Source organism: Mchenga conophoros, linkage group LG12 (genome assembly GCF_057382185.1).
Source record: "Mchenga conophoros isolate Kocher_MC1m ecotype Shallow Benthic linkage group LG12, M_conophoros_male_GT1.1, whole genome shotgun sequence".
NCBI classification, from domain to species: Eukaryota; Metazoa; Chordata; class Actinopteri; order Cichliformes; family Cichlidae; genus Mchenga; species Mchenga conophoros.
Window position 1 is genome coordinate 17,663,114 of NC_140537.1, and position 19,461 is coordinate 17,682,574.

A 19,461-nucleotide genomic window follows, 5' to 3' on the forward strand; every position below is an offset into this window, starting at 1 on the left:
TGATCCTAAACCCATGTAGTGATTATCGTGACAACACCATGCCTGTTTTTGATGCAATACAATCTGAGGGACGGAGGATCATGTATTGATTTAGATTTCTCATATTCTTGGTAACTTTTGATATATTTACAGTAGATAATGAACTAAAACTTGTCAGAATTTTTCCATGGTGGAACATTATGTTTTTTAGATGCCATTATTGAACCTCCGCCTAAGATGTTCATGACCTAGTCTTGCTAACCTGTTGCCAATTATCCTAGTTAGTTGCAAAATCTCTCTCCAGATATTTCTATTTAGTACCATTTACTTATCGAGTCTTTTTTCTTACCCCCATCCCAACCTTTCTGAGACAGGCTGTTCCCATTAAGTTACAAAGGAGCTAATATTTTTTAATTGAATAGTAAAATGTCTCATTTAATATAAATGTAAACATTTTAAACATAAATTTGCTTTCTGTGTTTTATTGTGACTAATTCATGGTTGTATGATATTTGTGAATCATTGCATTTTATTTCTATTTGCATTTTACACATCATCCCAACATTTTTTGCAGATTTAAAACTGGATATTCCAAATACATAGACACACTACACACACACACATTGTTCACTTTGATACTAATTGTGATTTACAGGCAAAACACAAGGCTTCAAATATTTTAAGATTACACACTGAAATACTGCTGAGTTTTAAATGTGCTTTGTGCTGCATTTTAGGTATCTGGGTTATTGCATTTTCCATAGCCTTTAAATATTCTGTTGTTGATGATCATGTGGAGAAATAAATCACTGAATCACAGGTTAGCCTTGGCCAAAGTATTGAAGTACTATAACCTCTGGAGCTTTAGGGTATATAGCATTTATCACACATGGCCTGCACATGGTACCAACATGTTCCATACTACGCATAGCAAAACAGACCATAAGTGTCTGTTCATGTGTGAAAACATTTTTATTGCTCAAACATAGAGTGCAAGTTCTTTGAACTTACCCGGGGAATTCATATAGTGTTCTTACTTTGTTTACTTCTTCTTTGCTTTAATCCATACTGACAGACATTATGATATTAGGTTAAAACATCTGTGCATTTGTCAATGTCTCTGATATCTGTATTTCATCTTTCCTGTGAAAAAATGTTGTCTAGCTGGTAAGTCAAGCCAGCTGCAAATGCTTTGATAAAACTCCAGCATGAGCAAATAGTGTGGCTTAAAGGATATAATGGGGATTCAATAGGTACATTCGGTACCAAACCATGTAATAATGAATGAATATACTTGGTATGTGAAATGTTATATTGAAAGTATTATATTGTTTTAGCATGAAAACATTCTGTTTTGGGTAGAAGGGTTCCTTCTTTAACTCGAGCTTTCACTGGCGGTAGATGTAATACTAAAAGCTTATGTGTCTCACCTCTATGATTACTCCAAAACTTCTTGTAAGGTAGAAGACCTGCTAGAACAAGCAGCATTTTTATGGCCAGTAAAAGCAGGTTTTTTTTTTTTCATGGACAAATAAATGTGATCTTTTGCTTGGATTCATTTGGTGACGCTGAAGATGTATAAAAGTTTTTATACTTGATTTGTATCCACTGCTAAGAATTGTGGCAACTAGAAAACCTCACGAGCACCTCTTCAAATCTAAGGGACGGTAACATTTAATGTTTAAATGTTTTCATTTTTAAGTTTCAGAGCTATGATGTCCAGCTATCATTTTAAGAAGAAAGAGCAGCATTGAGAGCGCACTCAGTGTTCTGATAATAAAATTGCAATGTTTATTTTACCAGTGTTTCCTAGATCACTAGATTAATGATTTTCTGCTGGATTAATCTCATCTTTTTGCCACAGTTATAGACTTTTGTATATACACTACCAGTCAAAGGTTTTAGAACACCCCAATTTTTCCAGTCTTTTTTTAATTGAAAATTCTGCAGATTAATGTCTCTAATGAAAGCATGATACAAATAAGCAATTGGAGTTAAAAAAAAAAAAAGAAATTGCTGAATCAATTTATAGACCAAAATGTATTCTAAACTTTTGACAGATCAAAGTAGCCACCTTTGGCAGAAATAACAGCTGAACACACCCGTGGCTTTCGTTCTACAATAGAAATCAAATATTCTTCAGAAAGTTCTTCCGACATGTGTTGCAGAAGTTCCCATAAACGTGTGGCACTTGTAGGTTGCTTTGCTTTCACTCTTCTGTCCATTTCATCCTAAACCAGCTCGATGGGGTTTAAGTCTGGAGACTGTGCTAGACACTCCATCTTTTCAAACTTACCATCTTGTTCTCTTTTCCTGAGGTAATTCTGGCTTAGCTTGGACTTTGGGTCATTATCTTGCTTTAGGATGAACCTCTGACCAAGTAGGTGCATACCAGAGGGTATTGCATGGCAATGCAGAATGCCGCAGTAGCCATTTTGGTTCAGGGTGCCTCTGACTCTGTACAAGACAATGACCCTGAATCCAGCAAAACAGCCCCAAACCATCACACTCGTCCTGTCAAACCTGCAACTTAAAGTCTTCTCCTCACAGTTGAACCTGAGACTTGTTTACTATGACCACTATTAAACTGTGCTTGAAAGTGTTGCCCTGTGAGCCACCTATCACGCAAGCTGTTAACTCTCAGAAACTTGTCCTCTGATTCAGTTGTGGCTTTGTATTATCAGTTGTGGCTTCCTGTCAGAGTTTGGACCAGTTTCTGAGTGCCTTTGATGGTGAAGGAAATTGTACTGACACCTTGAATTTGGCAGTTTCTCTTTAGGAAAGACCTACATTTTTAAGTGTTATGATGGTGTGTCTCTCTTCCATTGTTACTTGCCTCTTTCCTGCAATACAATACTGTTCACCTGATGCTCACAAGGGTATGGTACCACAGTCTGTTCCAACACTGCTTTTGTGCAGACAAGAGGGGGTTGTAAGTAATCCAGAAAAGTTGGAACACCTGTAGGAATTAGTAGCGCCAGCTTTCAAGGTTCGATCAACCATTGCTGCAGAACAGCTTTAAATTGTTAACCCATTTTGTGTTCCCTGTAAAAGGTCTTTTGTATAGTTTGGACATGTACAGAATTTTTCACTTTTAACGTTACTTTTTTTTAAACCTCTGGCAGTTCACCACTTCCCTTTGTACCATTTCAAGCTATTCACTGGACTTAAACAAGTTGAATTGTAATAAATAACTGGAAAAAATTGGGGCATGTAGTGTACATTTTATCAAAGTCTCTGGTGTAGATCGCCCTCCTAGGGATTAGTTTGTGTTGAAGAAGAGTCATGTGATGCATGAAAGGCACCTTATGAGCGCAAAGAGTGTCTGAAACGGAAAAAGCAACATAAGAAAGCTGATAACGGCTGTTGTCATAATAGTTATTTCCAACTGTGAAGCCAGCTAATGCAGAAACCCCCCCCCCCCCCAAAAAAAAACAGGCCGACTCAATAAAATTCAGATGTTAACATCTGTCATTAAGACAGAAAAAAGAAAAAGGTATAAACCTATCCATTTGAAAATATAGGCTGTTTTTAGGAAGGAAAAACTCCCTTTTAACAGGAAGAAACCTCTGGCAGAACCAGGCTCAGGAAGGGGCGGGCCATCTGCCACGACTCGTTGGGGTGAGAGAAGGAAAACAGGAGAAAGACATGCTGTGGAAGGGAGTCAGAGATTAATAACAAGTATGATTCAATGCAGAGAGGTCTGTTAAGACATAGTGAGTGAGAAAGGTGACTGAAAAAGAAAATTCAATGCATCACGGGCATCCCCCAGCAGCCTACACCTATTGCAGCATAACTAAAGGAGGATTCAGGGTCACCTGATCCAGCCCTAACTAAAGAGCAAAGTGCTCTAATGGGGTTATGTGGTACTATAAGGTCATTAAGATAAGATGGGGCATGATTATTTAAGACGTTGTACAGTGTTATTACAAAAGTATGAGCACCCTTGATAATTTTCATGATTTTCCTTCATAAATCATCGGTTGTTTGGATCAGCAATTTCATTTAAATATACCATATAGCAGATGAACACAATGATATTTGAGAAGTGTAACGATTTGACAGGTTTGATGGTTTCATGGATAGCCTGCTTTAAGTCACACCATAGATTTTCAATAATATTCAGGTCTGGGGACTGAGACGGCCATTCCAGAATGTTGTACTTGTTCCTCTGCATGAATGCCTTAGTAGATTTTGAGCAGTGTTTAGGGTCATTGTCTTATTGAAATATCCAGCCATGGCGCAACTTCAACTTTGTCACTGATTCTTGAACATTGTTCTCAAGAATCTGCTGATATCAACTGGAATCCATGCGACCCTCAACTTTAACAAGATTCCCAGTACCTGCACTGGGCACACAGCCCCACAGCATGATGGAACCGCCACCACATTTTACTGTGGGCAGCAAGTGTTTCTCTTGGAAAGCTGTGTTCTGTTTCCACCACGTGTATGGCCTCGTGTTATGCCCAAATAACTCTAGTTTCATCAGTCCACAGCACCTTATTCCAAAATGAAGCTTGTGCAAATGTGCTTTAGCATACCTCAAGCGACTCTGTGGCATGTGTGCAGAAAAGGCTTCTTCTGCATTACTCTCCCGTACAGAATCTCCTTGTGCAAAGTGCGCTGAATAGTTTAACGATGCACAGTGACACCATCTGCAGGAAGATGATGTTGCAGGTCTTTGGAGCTGGTGTGTGGGTTGACTATGACTGTTCTCATCATCATTTGCCTCTGCTTATCTAAGATTTAGGCCTTAGAACCGTCCCTGTGGTCTTCCATTTCCTCACTATGTTGCTCACAGAATTAAGAAGCAGAAAATCAGAGTTCATCTGGGTCTTTATGTCTTTACGACATTCCTGCAGTTTAACTAATTGGTGTGTGTTATCTGTCTTCATCGTAAGATAAAGTTGAGTGTAAACTGCATAGCAGTGAAAATGTATGCTATGCCTTCTAATGATGCTGCCTAAGGGAAGCATGTATAATGTAAACAGAACTGGTCCTAGCACTGAACCCTGTGGAACTCCATAATTAACCTTAGTGAGTGAAGAGAGAAAATACAATCCTAAAGGCAGAAAAAGCACAAACAAGCACAAATTCTGCTGGTTGAGCAGCGACTGAGTTTGATTCCCTAACCCGGGCCTTAAATATTTTAATGTATATGGGTTGTGTGTCTGAGGTGGGGTTCATTTTGAACTGTTTTTATTTTATCAAGTATTGTTTAACTTTTGTAGTTTTTGTTAAGGAACGGTTGTTAGGTAAATTGTGAAAGGATTTTGTTAATATTAAGTTTAACGTATAATTTATCCTTTTTTTGTGTATAAACCTGCTGATTTCGTCCCTTTTGCTTCCAGGCTGAGAGCTGAAGGTGGTGGAGGGTTTCCCAGCTGACTGTTATTATGTGCTGTGTGTGTGGTTGGTGCCAGATTCTCTTCGCAGTTGAGTGCATGCTCACAAGTGTCTGGGGTGATCTATTTATCTTTTTTATTTGTTGAAATCGTCTCCCCGTCAAGTTGACCATCCTCAGTTCTGAACACCAACCCCCATTCCCGTTATGGTTGAATGTGTAGAGTTTTAAAAAAAGTTTTCTTTGAGTAACGAAGTATAACTTTTAATTGTGAAATCACATCTCCTGCCTCATATTAGTGGAACAAACCTGTGTACCTTACTGGTGTTAGTACTTATTTCTTTGGGTGAAATTCCAAAGGTGGCGTTGTTGGTAGCCCTAGCTATAGTGAAAACAGTGAGTATGAAGGGCAAAGTACTGAATTACTCTTTTATACATTGCTCCCACAATTGTTCATTATTGTAAGATATATATTAATTTGTCAGAAGGGGATAGGCGCAAGCTAGTCTGTCTGAGAAGTGAACCTTTATGTGTCACTTTAGCTTATTTTTATGACAATGTTTTGTACTTTTTATCTCATGTAATCAGAGTACAGTCACGTTCAGAAATGAGAAGCACTTCTGACAAACAGGAAAAAGGAATATCAGGAGAGTAACATGAACCACACTTACGTTATGCAAAAACAAAAAGGAGAACTTTACTGCAATCATTCAAAAGCATTTCCCCTCAACCTACATACAAAATTTAAAGAGTCACTGTCCAGTCTGGCACCTAGTAAAGGACAAAAAGGATATAAAAAACACACCCATCAATAGACACCGATGAACGTAGGCAATATGTTTCTATGAAATAAGACTTTTTTTCACACTAGTTTCAAGCATGGAAATGGAATTTAATATCTTTAAATAACATTTATTTAGAAAATTTGGTCAAAAATGAAACACGTGTGGATATAAGAAAGAAGCAGATTTAGTTACTTCAAGATTGTCTTTGTAAAGGGTAGAAAGATTATATCCCTATAACCCTCGCTACAATCTCTCTACCCAAGATAACAGAGGCAACAGTTTGCACAGGTATGATAATGTCACTGAGTGGCGCCTACATTAAGTGAAATGTACTACTTTCATTATATAGACAAGATAGACAAATGTTTGAACATGCTTATGTTTGATTGTTTTAATATCCCACTGAAATGGGCTGAGAAAAGCACAGAACAGGATTTTTAAAAATATTTTAATCTAACTAAGTATATACAGAATATAAAGTATGTAAAACTCCATAAAAAGATTATCTAAAATTAAATTGGTGTAAAGCATACAATACTGTTAAGTCTGGTGTTGTAGATACTAAAATCTGAAAGTTCATGTCATAAAAGAATTAATGTAATTCTTTGCTTCTGAATTCATATTTAAATTCACACAGTCAGTCTCTAAACTATGACACATAAACATGCAACTGTACAGAAGGTAACCTGACATCTATCTGGGGAGAAGTCCCAACAGAAACAATTGTTTGAGAACAATAGCTGTGTCAGGAAGTAAGTGAGGGTGGGATACTATGTATTTAGTGCATGTTTTTTTTAAGTGACATCTCTCTAACGGACTAACACTCATTTCTTTCTTTCACAGCCTCTCTGGAGTTGTCTTTGGAAGTCACATTGGTGAGTCGGACAGTCTCCTGCTCTGTGCTCTCTTTCCTGTCACGTACTTCCCCTTCCATGTGGAAACCAACCATCAGCTGGTATATCATTACACCAATGAAGGTACCGAGGAATGGAGCAAAAACAGGGACCAGGAACCAGCCTTGTCTAACCCTGGACAGAGACAGAATAAGAGTTAGTAAGTGTTAGTAGGGATCACTGTAAAGGCAATGTGAAGGAAAAGTAGTTCAAATCTGTCCACTGACGTGAAAACCTCACTCCCCCAACCAGCTATAGCGGTGAAAAGACGTGGTCCGAGGTCTCTGGCAGGATTCACTGCATAGCCAGAATTAAAGCCCATAGACAATCCAATGACCAGAACCACAAATCCCACAGTGAAGGCCTCCAGCCCTTGGGGGATAGGGTTGTTGTGAGGATCCACAATGGCCAGAATGCAAACTATCAGTGCTGCTGTGCCAATAATCTGTGTGGTAAAAATGAAATGTAAGAGGGAATCCCATCTATATTCTGTTCTTAAAATTTGTGTATAAAACCAGTTTGCATTTCAAAAGACTACCTGATCAAAGAAACCGTTGACAAGGGTGAGATGGTTTCCAGGATAAGTAGCAAAGATGCCAGCTGTGGCGTCAGGTCCAGTCACATTAAAACTTGCAGGATGGTCCCACAGGGCATCTAATGGGATCCAAATAATAAGATGTTTTTTTTTTTTTTAATTATTGCTGTTGTTGCTGCTTAAATAATAAGATATGATAATTATATACACTCAACAAAAATATAAACGCAACACCTTTGTTACTGCTCCCATTCCCCATGGGATGGACGTAGAGACCTAAAATTCATTCCAGATACACAATATAACCATCCCTCCCAAACAGTGGTCACAAATCAGTCCAAATGTGTGGTAGTGGGCACATCTGCCATATTGAGATAATCCATCCCACCTCACAGGTGTGCCACATCAGGATGCTGATCTGACATCATGAGTAGTGCACAGGTGTACCTCAGACTGCCCACAACCACTGTTTGGGAGGGATGGTTATATTGCGTATCTGGAATGAATTTTAGGTCTCTACGTCCATCCCATGGAGAATGGGAGCAGTAACAAAGGTGTTGCGTTTATATTTTTGTTGAGTGTATATATATATTGTATATTTATCTAATAATTATATAATAAGATAATTCTGACTCATCACTAGAAGTCTTCACTTACCATAGTACATGCCAAAAATAATAGCAGCACCAAAGAAAGCACCAATTGTCTGAAAGAGGAAGTACATGGGAAACTTTCTCCAGCGCTCTCTTCCAAGCAGACACAAGGCAAAAGTTACTGCTGGGTTGAGATGGCCGCCTGCAAATGCAGATGTTGACATTATGTCAGTGTGTGCAGTCCATAATCACACAAAATCACAGCCTTGCCTAAAGTAAAACAAAAAAAGCTCTAAATACATGTTACATAACATAAACATCAATAAATCAGTTTGCTTACCTGATATTTGGCCACAGACCAAGATGCCTAACGTAGCAGCAAAGCCGAAGGCAAAGTTGACAGTAAGGAACATACCATGGGAACCACCGCTCAACACCAACTGGGCCACAGAACCGCAGCCAAACATCTGGAGAGAGAGCAGAGAAATCAAGTTCAATTGGGTCCCAATAAATGAATACACTAGTTTTTGGTTGTTTCTCTTGTAGAACAGTTAATATAATGAAAAATTCAATGTGTGTTTTTGTTTAAATGGGTCTATTTAAATTTGACTAAATGTTTTCTGTCCGTTTGTTGCATTGACTTTTGTTTGAAATGAAGAAAACCTTTCCAATTGCTCTGAGAAATGCATTCTGCATATCAAGACTTTACAAAGTTTTGTGTACGACATCAACCATACTCAGCATCTCACAATATAAGTATTGTACATTAGAGGCCCTGTTAGTCAGTCAAGGTGAGATTAAAGAATGTTATCATTATTTGTGAGACCTGTAAAACAAAAACCCACTGAATGAGACCTGCTCTGAATGAAATCCATTGTTTTAACAAGGGCAGACAGGAGAAGACTACACTACATGTACAGAAAGGTCAGTATGTTGACCTTGATCGGAGGGGAACTGTCATTATTCCCAAGTGATTTATCCAAGAAGGGGGAAAAACAAGTCCTAATCCACTTGGAAAGAGGATAAAGATGGTTTGGGAACGTTTTTCTTTATCAACAGCACCAGGGTGAGGTGTTCCGGGCACGTCCCACCGGGAGGAGGCCCTGGGGCAGACCAAGGACGCACTGGAGAGATTATATCCCTCAGATGGCCAGGGAACGCCTTGATGTTCCCCTGGATAAGCTGGACGAGGTGGCTGGGGAGAGGGAGGTCTTGCCCCTCCGCTTAGGCTGGTGCCCCTTGCGACCTGGCCCCAGATAAGTGGAAGAAGATGGATGGATGGCTGGATGGAACAGCACCAAACAGGATATGTCAAACTGTGTGTTCAGAGTACCTCGTGATTATATTTGTGCATATATCCATGAGTGTTCTTTGGATGTGCTTGTAAGTGTAGTATGTAAGCGTCCATGCTTAGGCTTCTGTGCTCTAAGCCCCATGAAGAGGATTCTTTTCACTGAGATCAGATGACGTTGAGGTTAGTCTGAGGGAACCGCCTTTAGAGGGACTGGCGCCTGAGGAGTGCTCATTATCACTGTGCTCAGTGTAAACTCTCCTCCTACGATGAGACCAGCCGTTGCTGGAAAAATAGGATATAGCTGAGTCTTATGCTAGAATTGTGCTTAGCTGTTTTATTTTTAGGAGTGTGAACAAAGTCTTTTTGATACTTCTTAATGTCATAGGCACTGGATTACAAATGATCAGCCATTAGCTTGTGAGTGTCCATTTCCTGATTTAGATCGCATTCCACCAGAAAGGTCTCATTTAAATCTGATACTAAATTTGGACACAGGGAGAGCTACTTCCAGCTTGCAGAAGCACTTCTAGAAGTGCTCATATTCAGTGATTCTGTGCTCTTTTCACAAATTACAGTTACTTCATATGTTTCTGTCATAATGTAGCTTAACTGCAACCCAGCAACAAACATTCAAGTTGCCGATTCAGCATTTCATACATCTATAGTGCCAAATGTTAGCACAGTCAGGGAGCTTATAAAAGAACTGCAGAGCAGTCAGCCAACTGAAACAGACACTTAGGATTTGTCTGGGAGTGAGAGGCCTGAAACCGGTCTCTGTGGGATCTTTTTAAAATCAGGATGAAGAGCCTTAGAGGAATTCCAACAGCTACTCTCCAGATGAAAGCAGACTGCTTTTGAAGTGGAAAATGGATTCCACCTTCACATGGGTTTAGCACACCAGTGGCAACCAAAGACACAATCTGCTGCTGTGAGAGGATTTTTATGAAATCAAGTATAATCAAGTGTGCCTTATAATCGAGTGTTCATATATTTTCACATAACCAAGCTTATTGTTAAAGAGAACATAATGCATTCCTTACTTTAGTGTCTGAGATGTTTGACAAGTATACAAGTATGTATTCTTTAACCCAGTGTGTGTGATGTCAGATAAGTGTGATATACTTCTATGTTTTTATTCTTAGTTTGTGTGCAGAGGTCAGATAAGCTTAGGTAATGTCTGGCCTTTTCCCTTTCGGTTAAAAGAGGAAGTACTATGTAACCCATTTTGCCTTATAAATAAAGCAACCAGCCTGCACTGAGTGTGTGTGATTTTGCTGAGAGGCACACACCCATGCGCATGTCTTAATACTCTCTGAGTCGGTCTGCAAATGTCTTAACCCCTGACATTTAATTGGTCCTTCGTAGCCGGAGAACTGACTGTTATTTTTAACGTCTAGTTTTCCACAGACGGTCTTCATCGGATCCTGACGTCGTGACGCCTGCGCTGGAAAAGAGTCTGTGCACAGCAAAAGAAAATCCGGGAGCGTGAATTCGATCTCCGGTCAGCCTCTTATACAGGCCTTCACGGCTCCAGGACCCGATGAGCGCCGGATTCAAAAACGCAGCGCCACAGTAAGGTGAATATGAAACACTGCATTCCATCAAGCGTTAAAATACGTTGATATTGAGATTTTCCTTTAAAATAGTGTAAACCTGGTTAGCGCCGACAGATCTCATTCCCACTTTTTCATGCCAAAGAAGGTGTCAAAAAAATGCAAAAAAAAACCAAAACAAATGTCTTAACCCCTGACAGCTGCTGATGCTGCTGCTGCTAAATGGCTTCCAAGGTCAAAGCCAGTTTAGACTCAGTGATGAGGCATTTAAGCACGCTATACTAACAGAAAAGTTACTCAGTCAGTTCATGACATATTTTAAATGCCTTTGACTAGAACTAATTTTTTCCATATGCAATGGTCAATTTGTGAGCAAATCTACCATGAATTTCAGACAATATTAAAACGCGCACGGCTGCACACACCCAGTGAGCATGAGTTCATCTGGAGGCATTGAAAATCACAAACAAAAATTAAGAAGAAAGAGGAATTTTTACGCAAGATATTATTGCATAAGAAAAATGTGGCACCTATTATTCTGCCACTGAACGTGTCCTGATGAATAACTTCACCACACCTTTGTGTACTATCAGTAGTCACACCAAGAGTTACACCATTACAGGTCAAATATTTCTAATTTCCCATAATGATTTAACATAGATCAATCCAAAGTGCTCAAAACAAATGTAGATCATATATATGTACATACACGGGATATTTTAATCAGGGGTAGCCTGCTTCTGTGAGTTTATTATCAGGTTATTATCAGGTTTCCAGATCACATTGTGCTGCAAGATTAATCATGTTTAGTCATTAAAAGAATACGCTGCCTGCTAGAATTTAAATTATTAACTGTAAAATCCATTTTATTCTTGGCGTCATTTCAAAATAAACAACTTTTAATGGTATACTCTGGAGTCTATATTTCTACAGTATATCTATATATTTCAGTTAGCAAGCAAAAGTTGTCCACCTCACAGTTATTGTTTTGATGCCTATTTTAACCTTTATGTTTGAGACAATGCAAGATAAAATTCTATTTCATCTTTTGTCGGCCTCTGTCTTTAATACTGATACTGAAAACAAAAACAACAATAACAAATGTGCTGTTCCTCATACTGAATTATCATCATTACTTTGCATGTATTAACTTCCATGTTCATGTGCACATATATAACTCCTTTTTATGTGAAGAAAGGGTGAGGTTGCGCCTCTGGGATCCTACACACAAACACACACACACATATATATGTATATAACAGGTGAGCAGGGGTTATTCATAATAGATAGCATTATTTAAAGGATGAATATTGTTTTAATGTTGTGTTGAGATTATACATGAATTCCATGCATACACGCACAGACACAGGTGCACACATTCTTACGCTTCCACACACAAACATGCACTTACCACAAGGATGAGAGTGCCAAGACACTCTGCCAGGGCTTGACGAAGCAGCAGGTTGCGGATCTGGAAGAAGCGGGACAGTTTATCCAGATAATGCTTTTGCCAGCCCATGTCTTCTTGTCACAGGTTGAAGAGACTGTGAGAAATGACACAAACACACACACACACACACAGTTGGTAGAATTTCCTGAGTGCCTGTGAAGCTGAGAGGACTGAGTTCCTCTTTTATAGCCAATGGTCTCGGATGGCCATTCTGAGCTTGGACCCACCCCTCTATACCCCGCCTCTGTGCTAGCTTGGTTTTGTCACTGACCTGTTCACTCCCTCACCACCTGTCACGCACAAACACCCATACACACACACACACTCTGTACACCTTTTTTTCTTCCTCAGGACATTTTTGCATTGTAAGGTAAATACTTTAATATTACCTTTACCCTCCTTTACAACCAAAAATAGTCTAACCAAATAAAATGAAGTTATATATTTAAACTTAAATGTATGTTTAAGTTTACTGATGATGCTTGTTCTCTGTCCCTCAGAATTGGGATTAGAAGTACTCACTGTATGAAAAATAAGATATAATTATGTATTTACTAATACGCAGGTATCCTGGGTTTTTTGTTTGATTAAAAAAAGCAAATGTTGGAAAGAATTCCTATTTCCACTCATTGGGAAACAACAAGTGGAAGCAAATCCAAACTTACCTGGTTGCCACAAGAGCCATATAGCATATGGAATGCTATATATATATATATACACATCTTGACAAATGAATCTCCATTATTTTCAAAGCAGTATATTCTGAACCCTAGAGTTCCAGAGTTATCGGAGCACACACACAAATACACACACATGTGTAATTCATGCTGTTTGCCACCAGTACTGGATCATTCCCAGCTAATCACACACATCTTCTCTTCTACTCTTTCTGTCACCTTATTTTGTCTGTCCTTTTCTTATGTTCCTCTTCTGAAACTTCATCACCATACATTATGTCTCCTTTGTCTGGTTAGAAATGTGAGAACATGTGCTCTGTAAGGCCTCAGCTATGCTGGTATCAATAGGAATCTGGATCCCATTCTAAAATACTCCTGTTTTTGTCTGTGTGTGTTGTTGATGTTGCCAGTTTTTGCATGATAGTGGAGTCCATCAGCTGGAATTTACCCAAGGACTGCTAAACAAATGTGCACACGTTTATAGACACATAAAACCGCTTATTTAAAATGTCAACTTATGAAAAAAATTCCACTTTCAGGCATACAGAAAACTTTTTCTCCATAATTTATGGAGATGTTATTGTGTAAAAGGCAATCTGAGTCATTGCCAGCCAGATATGTCAACTCGAACATGGTTAAGTCACGTGCAACATTTTACAAGGAACCTTTTTTTGAATAGGAGTAGGCGTCCCCTGAGGAGATTACTGAGGAGAATGCTTCCTAAACCAACTTTGGGGAAAGCAGGATTCTTTTTTTTTTTTTTTCTTCTAAATGACATCAGAAACAGCAGTATGCGACATTACGTGATGGCAGAGCTTCAGTTCATCCTTTGTCATTTTTTTTTTTTTTTTTTTTTTTTTAATAAATAGGACAGGGGGAATGAATGAGAGAAAGAGGGGGAGAGAAAGAAAGAAAACCAAAGGGGAGAAGAGACGGTGAGAAGGGGGGGGAAGAGAGAGAAAAAAAAAAAGAACTCCTGGGTCACCTGTATGGAGAAAAAAAAAAAAAACAAACAAAAAAAACAAACAGAGGAGACAGCAAACAACAAAGAGCAACATAATAATAGAGAAAACAAAGCACCATCACAATAAACTAGCTAGTCATAGATATCAATATTTACTAAATAATAAACGATATTGTGCAGCACGCAAGATAGACAGCGCACAGTGTGCTTTGAGGTAGCAGCCAAGAAAGCTTTAGTCCGCGTCTGTGAATACCCATGTGTGCATACCTGTGTGGATCAGCATGCTTGCATTCCAAAGGTTTCTCCATGTAATGATCTGCTAGGGAGTGTGGGGGGGCCACAGCCCCGTCCTCCAGGGTGTGAAGCGGGTATGGAGGAGATCAAAACTCCAGACATCCAGAGGCCCCCAGAACACAAGAGACCATGGAAGACCAACAGAGGGGCAGCCGCGCCACTGTTCCAGTAAGAGCTGAGGAGAGTCCCAGATGAGGGCTCGCCCAGCAGCCGCGGAGCAGAAGTCAGGGGGAGTTGCAGTGACGCGCCCGTGAGCTCCGCCGGCCCCCAGCTGTGCCTGAGTGACCGAGCCCCAGGCCGAGAGGCCGGGGGCACCCCACCTCCAAAGGGGCCCGAGCGAGCCCCAGGCCCCAGGCCCCGACAAGCGGCCGCCAAGGAGTGAGCCGGTGTGTACCCGGACGCCCACCCCCAGACACAAAGAACCACCAACACACCGACACCTGAGGGAGTCCACCACCGGCAGGGGAAGTGGTGGTGGGTGGAGATAGGCCTCCAAACCTTGGAGGGCCTGAGGTGTCCCCAGAGAGGTGGCGTCTGATACCCAACCTGACATATAGACACAGACATACAGGCACACACAGACACAAACATCCATTCCCACCCTCATGCTCTCATATGCACTCACTCCACACTCAACCAACGTGGAGACAGACATAAAGAGACGCTGTACACACAATCACACTCCCCAAGCGTACTCTACAAACCAGGTCTAGGTACCCTTGCCCCTGGAGGGGGGAATTGCACCCAGACCCAGGTGGTGTTACCCTTTTCCCTGCGGTGGGGAGAGGCAGACCACCCCGACTCCGCAGCAGCAGGGAGGCCCCACACCCCAGACCGCAGTCGGACGGCCAACTCCTCCTACTAGCCCTCCCGCTCCAGCAGGCCGCAGAGAATGGGGGTGGGAGAAGACTCCAAACCTCCCTCCACCCGCTCATTGTAGTGTTGATGCATATGTGTTCTAAGGTGCAATTAAAACCCAGGAGGGCTTGGAGCTACCTGCCAAGGAGCAGCAGGTAAGCGCATAGTCCCTCCTGCTAGCCCTCAATGACTAAGTGTATTTAAAATTGAGAGGTGGGCAACGACGTCAGGGGTGAGGTATACACCCTGATGGTAATTTGGACTCCGTGATTGTGCCCACCCCCAAGATCCTATATGTATGTGTAATGAGAGTGGGAATAATGTGAATGTCTAAGTTGTGGGATAAAATTGAGGCAGAGGCAGCCAGAAGGGGACGGGGGGGGGGGGGGGGGTAGCCTCCTCTGCACCCTGGTGACATACCCCCACTCCAAGGCCCTGCATGTGTGGGTGGTTGTGGAGGAGCGGGAAGAGGGAGGCAGCTGGAGATGGGGAGGGAAGGAAGGGAGGGGCAGGTAACCCCTCCCTGGGGCCAGCTCCCCCGCTGACCCCAGTAGGCACTCCCACCCTCCGCGACCCGCCAGGGAAGGGGGGCCCAGGCCCATCAGACCGGGGCCCAGTGCAGTAGTGCCCTCCGGCTCCACAGAGCCCTGGACAGTCCACCCAACCCCACCACAGAGAAAACTGCACCCACCATCCACACATCTTCCAGACTACATAAGACGGTAAACGCCCAGGCTGAGATCTTCCTCCACCTCTCCTGTATCTCCCCCTCCTGCAGAGAGTTCCTGAAGAGAAGAAAGCTCCTGCAAGATGTGACCATCCCCCCCACCAGTTGAAGAGCCCCCCAGGCGGCTCGACGCACCGGCGGCACCCTGCTCCAGGGCCGGGCCCCCATGCACCCACCCGCCCACAACCCCGGCAACACACCAACCAGGACCCAAGCCCCCGAGGCCCGGCCCGGGCCCCAGCCCAGAGACGGAGCGCCCCCAGAACCTCACGCCCATCCCGGACCCACCCAGGGGCAGCCAGGTTGCCAGGTCAGTAACCCACGTCCGTCAGCACAGACCCTCCCTTAGCCCCGCTGCACGCAGCCGCGAGGAAACAGTCACCTGAGAGCCAACAGAGCCCCCAACCGGACGTGACCGCTACCCCGGGTTGAGCCCCCCAAGGAAGATGCCTCCGGGGAACCCCCCGACGCCCTAAGCCTGTCCCTACCCCCTCACCAATCACAACAGTGAAGGCGGGACCAAACTATGACCCCCCACCCCCACTAGGTGATGGAGCTGATAAAAGGGGCCCAGAGCAATTGATCTAATGTGGTGGCAGAGGCTGTGTCAAGACTAATGTAATCTAATAGATAATTTCTATATTGGTTAGAATTAAGATTATTTTTATTTTTCCAGTTCATGAGGACTGTTTTCTTGGCTATGCATAGGGCAGTGAAGATCATATGGGCTATATTCTTTTCTGAAGTGACATTATCTAAGCTGCCCAGTAGACACACTAAGGGGGAGGTTGGAATGTTACATTTCAGACACTTCGATAAGTCTTCACATATCTCGCGCCAAAACTTTTGCACTGGTGGACAGAACCAAAGAGCGTGGATGTAATTGTCTGGTGTATTGCCTTGACAGTGTGAGCAGTTGTTGGAAGATGTAAAGCCCATCTTGAACATCCGATGACCTGTATAGTGCACTCTATGAAGTATTTTGTATTGTATTAATTGCAGACTGGGATTTTTAATTAATTTAAAAGTTTTTAAGCAAATCTGAGACCAGAAGTTTTGGTCTAGGTTGACTGATAAATCTGCTTCCCACTTTGCAGTAGGAAGGGATATTGATTCATCTAATTTACAAAGTGTTCTGTATATTTTAGATAATAATTTGGGGGATTTAAGAGTAAGAAAATGTGCCGCACTTAGTGGTGTTTGTAATTCAACTTGACTGAGGTTAAATTTCTTTTTTACTATGGATTTAATTTGTTGATATTCTAAAAACCTTGTCTTGTTGATCCCATATTGTTCAACTAGTCTGTCAAATGGAATAAATTCTGTTCCCTCTAATATATGTTCTAAGTATTTAATTCCTTTACAACTCCATTCTGGGAAATTAATCATATTATTGTTTTGTAATATGTCAGGGTTATTCCAGATAGGTGTACGTTTGCATGGGATTAATGAAGACTCCGTTATTTTTAGAAACTCCCACCATGCTGTTAGAGAAAAGCTGATGTTGATACTTTTAAAGCATTCATGTCTTTTGATGTTTGAGCTAATAAATGGTAGGTCCGAAATCTCTAGATCCTTGCATAGTGCCTGTTCAACATCTAGCCAGGGCTCAACTAAGAAGGTATGTTTTAACCATTCTGAGATGAACTGAAGCCTGTTGGCTAAGAAGTATTGGTGAAAATTAGGCAGATCTAATCCTCCTCTATCCTTGGTTCTTTGTAGCGTTTTTAAGCTAATACGCGGGGGTTTATCTTTCCAAAGGAATTTGGAAATATATGAATCCAGAGATCTGAACCAATCTTGTGATGGTTTGTTAGGGATCATCAAAAATAAGTAATTTATTTTTGGCAAGATCATCATTTTTATAGTGGCGACCCTTCCCATGAGTGATATGGGTAAAGATTTCCATCTAGTCAGATCGCCTTCTACTTTCTTTAGAAGTGGGATGTGGTTTAGTTTAGTTAAGTCTGAAAGCTTAGGAGAGACATTAATACCTAAATATTTAATATTTCCGGATTGCAGTGGGGCAGAGGAAGAATTATGGGAAAGCAGGATTCTAAAATGGTAGAATTTGATGTAAATTATATGAAGGGAAATTGAAGATTAGCAGGGGGGACTAGATGATTCAGCAGAGAAATTTCTCATTACATTGATATTGACTGGTGTTATTTCTTCTTGTTCTTGTATGTCCCCCTTTTCCACCTGCGTTTTCTACACACATCCACATAGTTTGCTCAAAAACTGTTAATTTTGCTAACAATTAAATGTTATTTGGAGGCTAAAAGAACATCATTTTTGTATGTATTCAGTTCTCAGCTCAAACACAATTTTGAAAGACAGTGGAGCTGCATTTTTCAGCCATGTGGTTTTATCTAACTTTTCCTGGAAGAGTTTGGCTCAGAAACTGGACAGTTAGTGCGAAAGTGAAAAAATGGGGATACCCACAAGAATTTAAGTCCTCTTTTGACATCCTTACAATTAAAACTCTAGTATGATGAGCAGGAGAAAAGGCACAGAAGCTGCCAAGAAATACACAGCCTTTGTCCTGAGTCTTCCCCCCTCACTGTTTATAGGCCCACCAAAAAGAAAATAAGTCGCAGATTTTGGCTGAAAAGGTAGCTCCTTGTACCTTTGGACTCTATTGTATGATTTTTTTTCATGCTGTTCATACTACTCAATTCATCTGACTTCAAAACACTTAAAATATTCTTCTGTCTTCACTTTTCTAAAGCCTGAAAACAGGAGCCCAGAGTGAGTGCAGATGTGGCAAAAATATGTTGCCTACCACAGCTTCACTATTTCAAACTTTTTAACTATTTACTATAAAAACATCTACGCTGATATTATTGAAGTTTTTGATCTGTGGCTCTATGTTCGACGTGTGTGCCAGACGTGTCTCGTGTAGGAGTGGCAATACTGTAGTTGTTTTAGAACCAGAATTCAGTAATATACAGGTTCCCTGTGTTCAGAATACAATGACAGCATCACTATACATTATTCACCTGCTTTGATCAAAACCCAAAGGCAGATGTATGAATTTTTTTCGTCTGTTAGCTCAATAATGAATTCTATTGATCTGAAATCTGGCTTACCATCTGAGAATACATAAAGCAATTAAATACATGGATTTTGTTCATAAATTCTTCATTTATACAGTACTGCGAGAACGTCTTCAGCCACCTCTCGTTTCTTTATACTTTTCTGGGAAAATGGGAAATAGGTGTAGTGATTTACCAAAAAGCATGGGAATACAGCATATGAGGTATGAACAGATTTTCAACAATTCTAATATGTTTGAAAGCCAGTGTTTGGTGTGGCCACCTTTATTCTTCAACATCTGAACTCTCTTTGGCAAGCTTTCTTGTCATTTCTTCAAGTAGTCTTCAGGAATAGTTCTTCAGGCTTCTTGAAGGATAACTGTCTTTATGCTCTGTTCTCTGTCATGATCCCACAGTGCTTTAATAATCCAGTAATCTGAGCTCTGGGGAGGCCAGTTAATGGCTGATGGTATTCCA

The 19,461-nt window shown here is 41.1% G+C and overlaps 1 protein-coding gene and 1 long non-coding RNA gene across 2 annotated transcripts; both read right to left on the minus strand.

Annotated features, from left to right (window-relative positions):
* Window positions 1–6,051: 6,051 nt before the first annotated feature.
* Window positions 6,052–12,568, minus strand: LOC146562401 (aquaporin-3-like). The gene is made up of 6 exons (XM_085294114.1): window positions 12,388–12,568; window positions 8,470–8,596; window positions 8,194–8,331; window positions 7,540–7,655; window positions 7,229–7,446; window positions 6,052–7,136 (listed from the first exon to the last, which is right to left on the minus strand). The coding sequence occupies exons 1-6, from the start codon at window positions 12,493–12,495 to the stop codon at window positions 6,926–6,928; spliced, it is 918 nt and encodes a 305-aa protein (XP_085150240.1). The 5' UTR covers window positions 12,496–12,568; the 3' UTR covers window positions 6,052–6,925.
* A 1,356-nt stretch (window positions 12,569–13,924) lies between these two features.
* On the minus strand, window positions 13,925–14,476 carry LOC146562402 (uncharacterized). Its single transcript, XR_014894541.1, has 2 exons — window positions 14,114–14,476; window positions 13,925–14,076 (listed from the first exon to the last, which is right to left on the minus strand). It is a non-coding gene; the product is annotated as an uncharacterized LOC146562402 (long non-coding RNA).
* Window positions 14,477–19,461: the final 4,985 nt, after the last annotated feature.

What these genes read in the sequence shown, in the direction of transcription:
- LOC146562401 (XM_085294114.1), bottom strand. Translation starts at nt 12,495, where the DNA reads ATGGGCTGGCAAAAGCATTATCTGGATAAACTGTCCCGCTTCTTCCAG. An exon ending in TATTTTTGGCATGTACTATG is followed by an intron (nt 7,656 to 8,193) that starts GTAAGTGAAGAC and finishes GGATCCCATTAG; the next exon opens with ATGCCCTGTGGGACCATCCT. An exon ending in TCAACGGTTTCTTTGATCAG is followed by an intron (nt 7,447 to 7,539) that starts GTAGTCTTTTGA and finishes TTTACCACACAG; the next exon opens with ATTATTGGCACAGCAGCACT.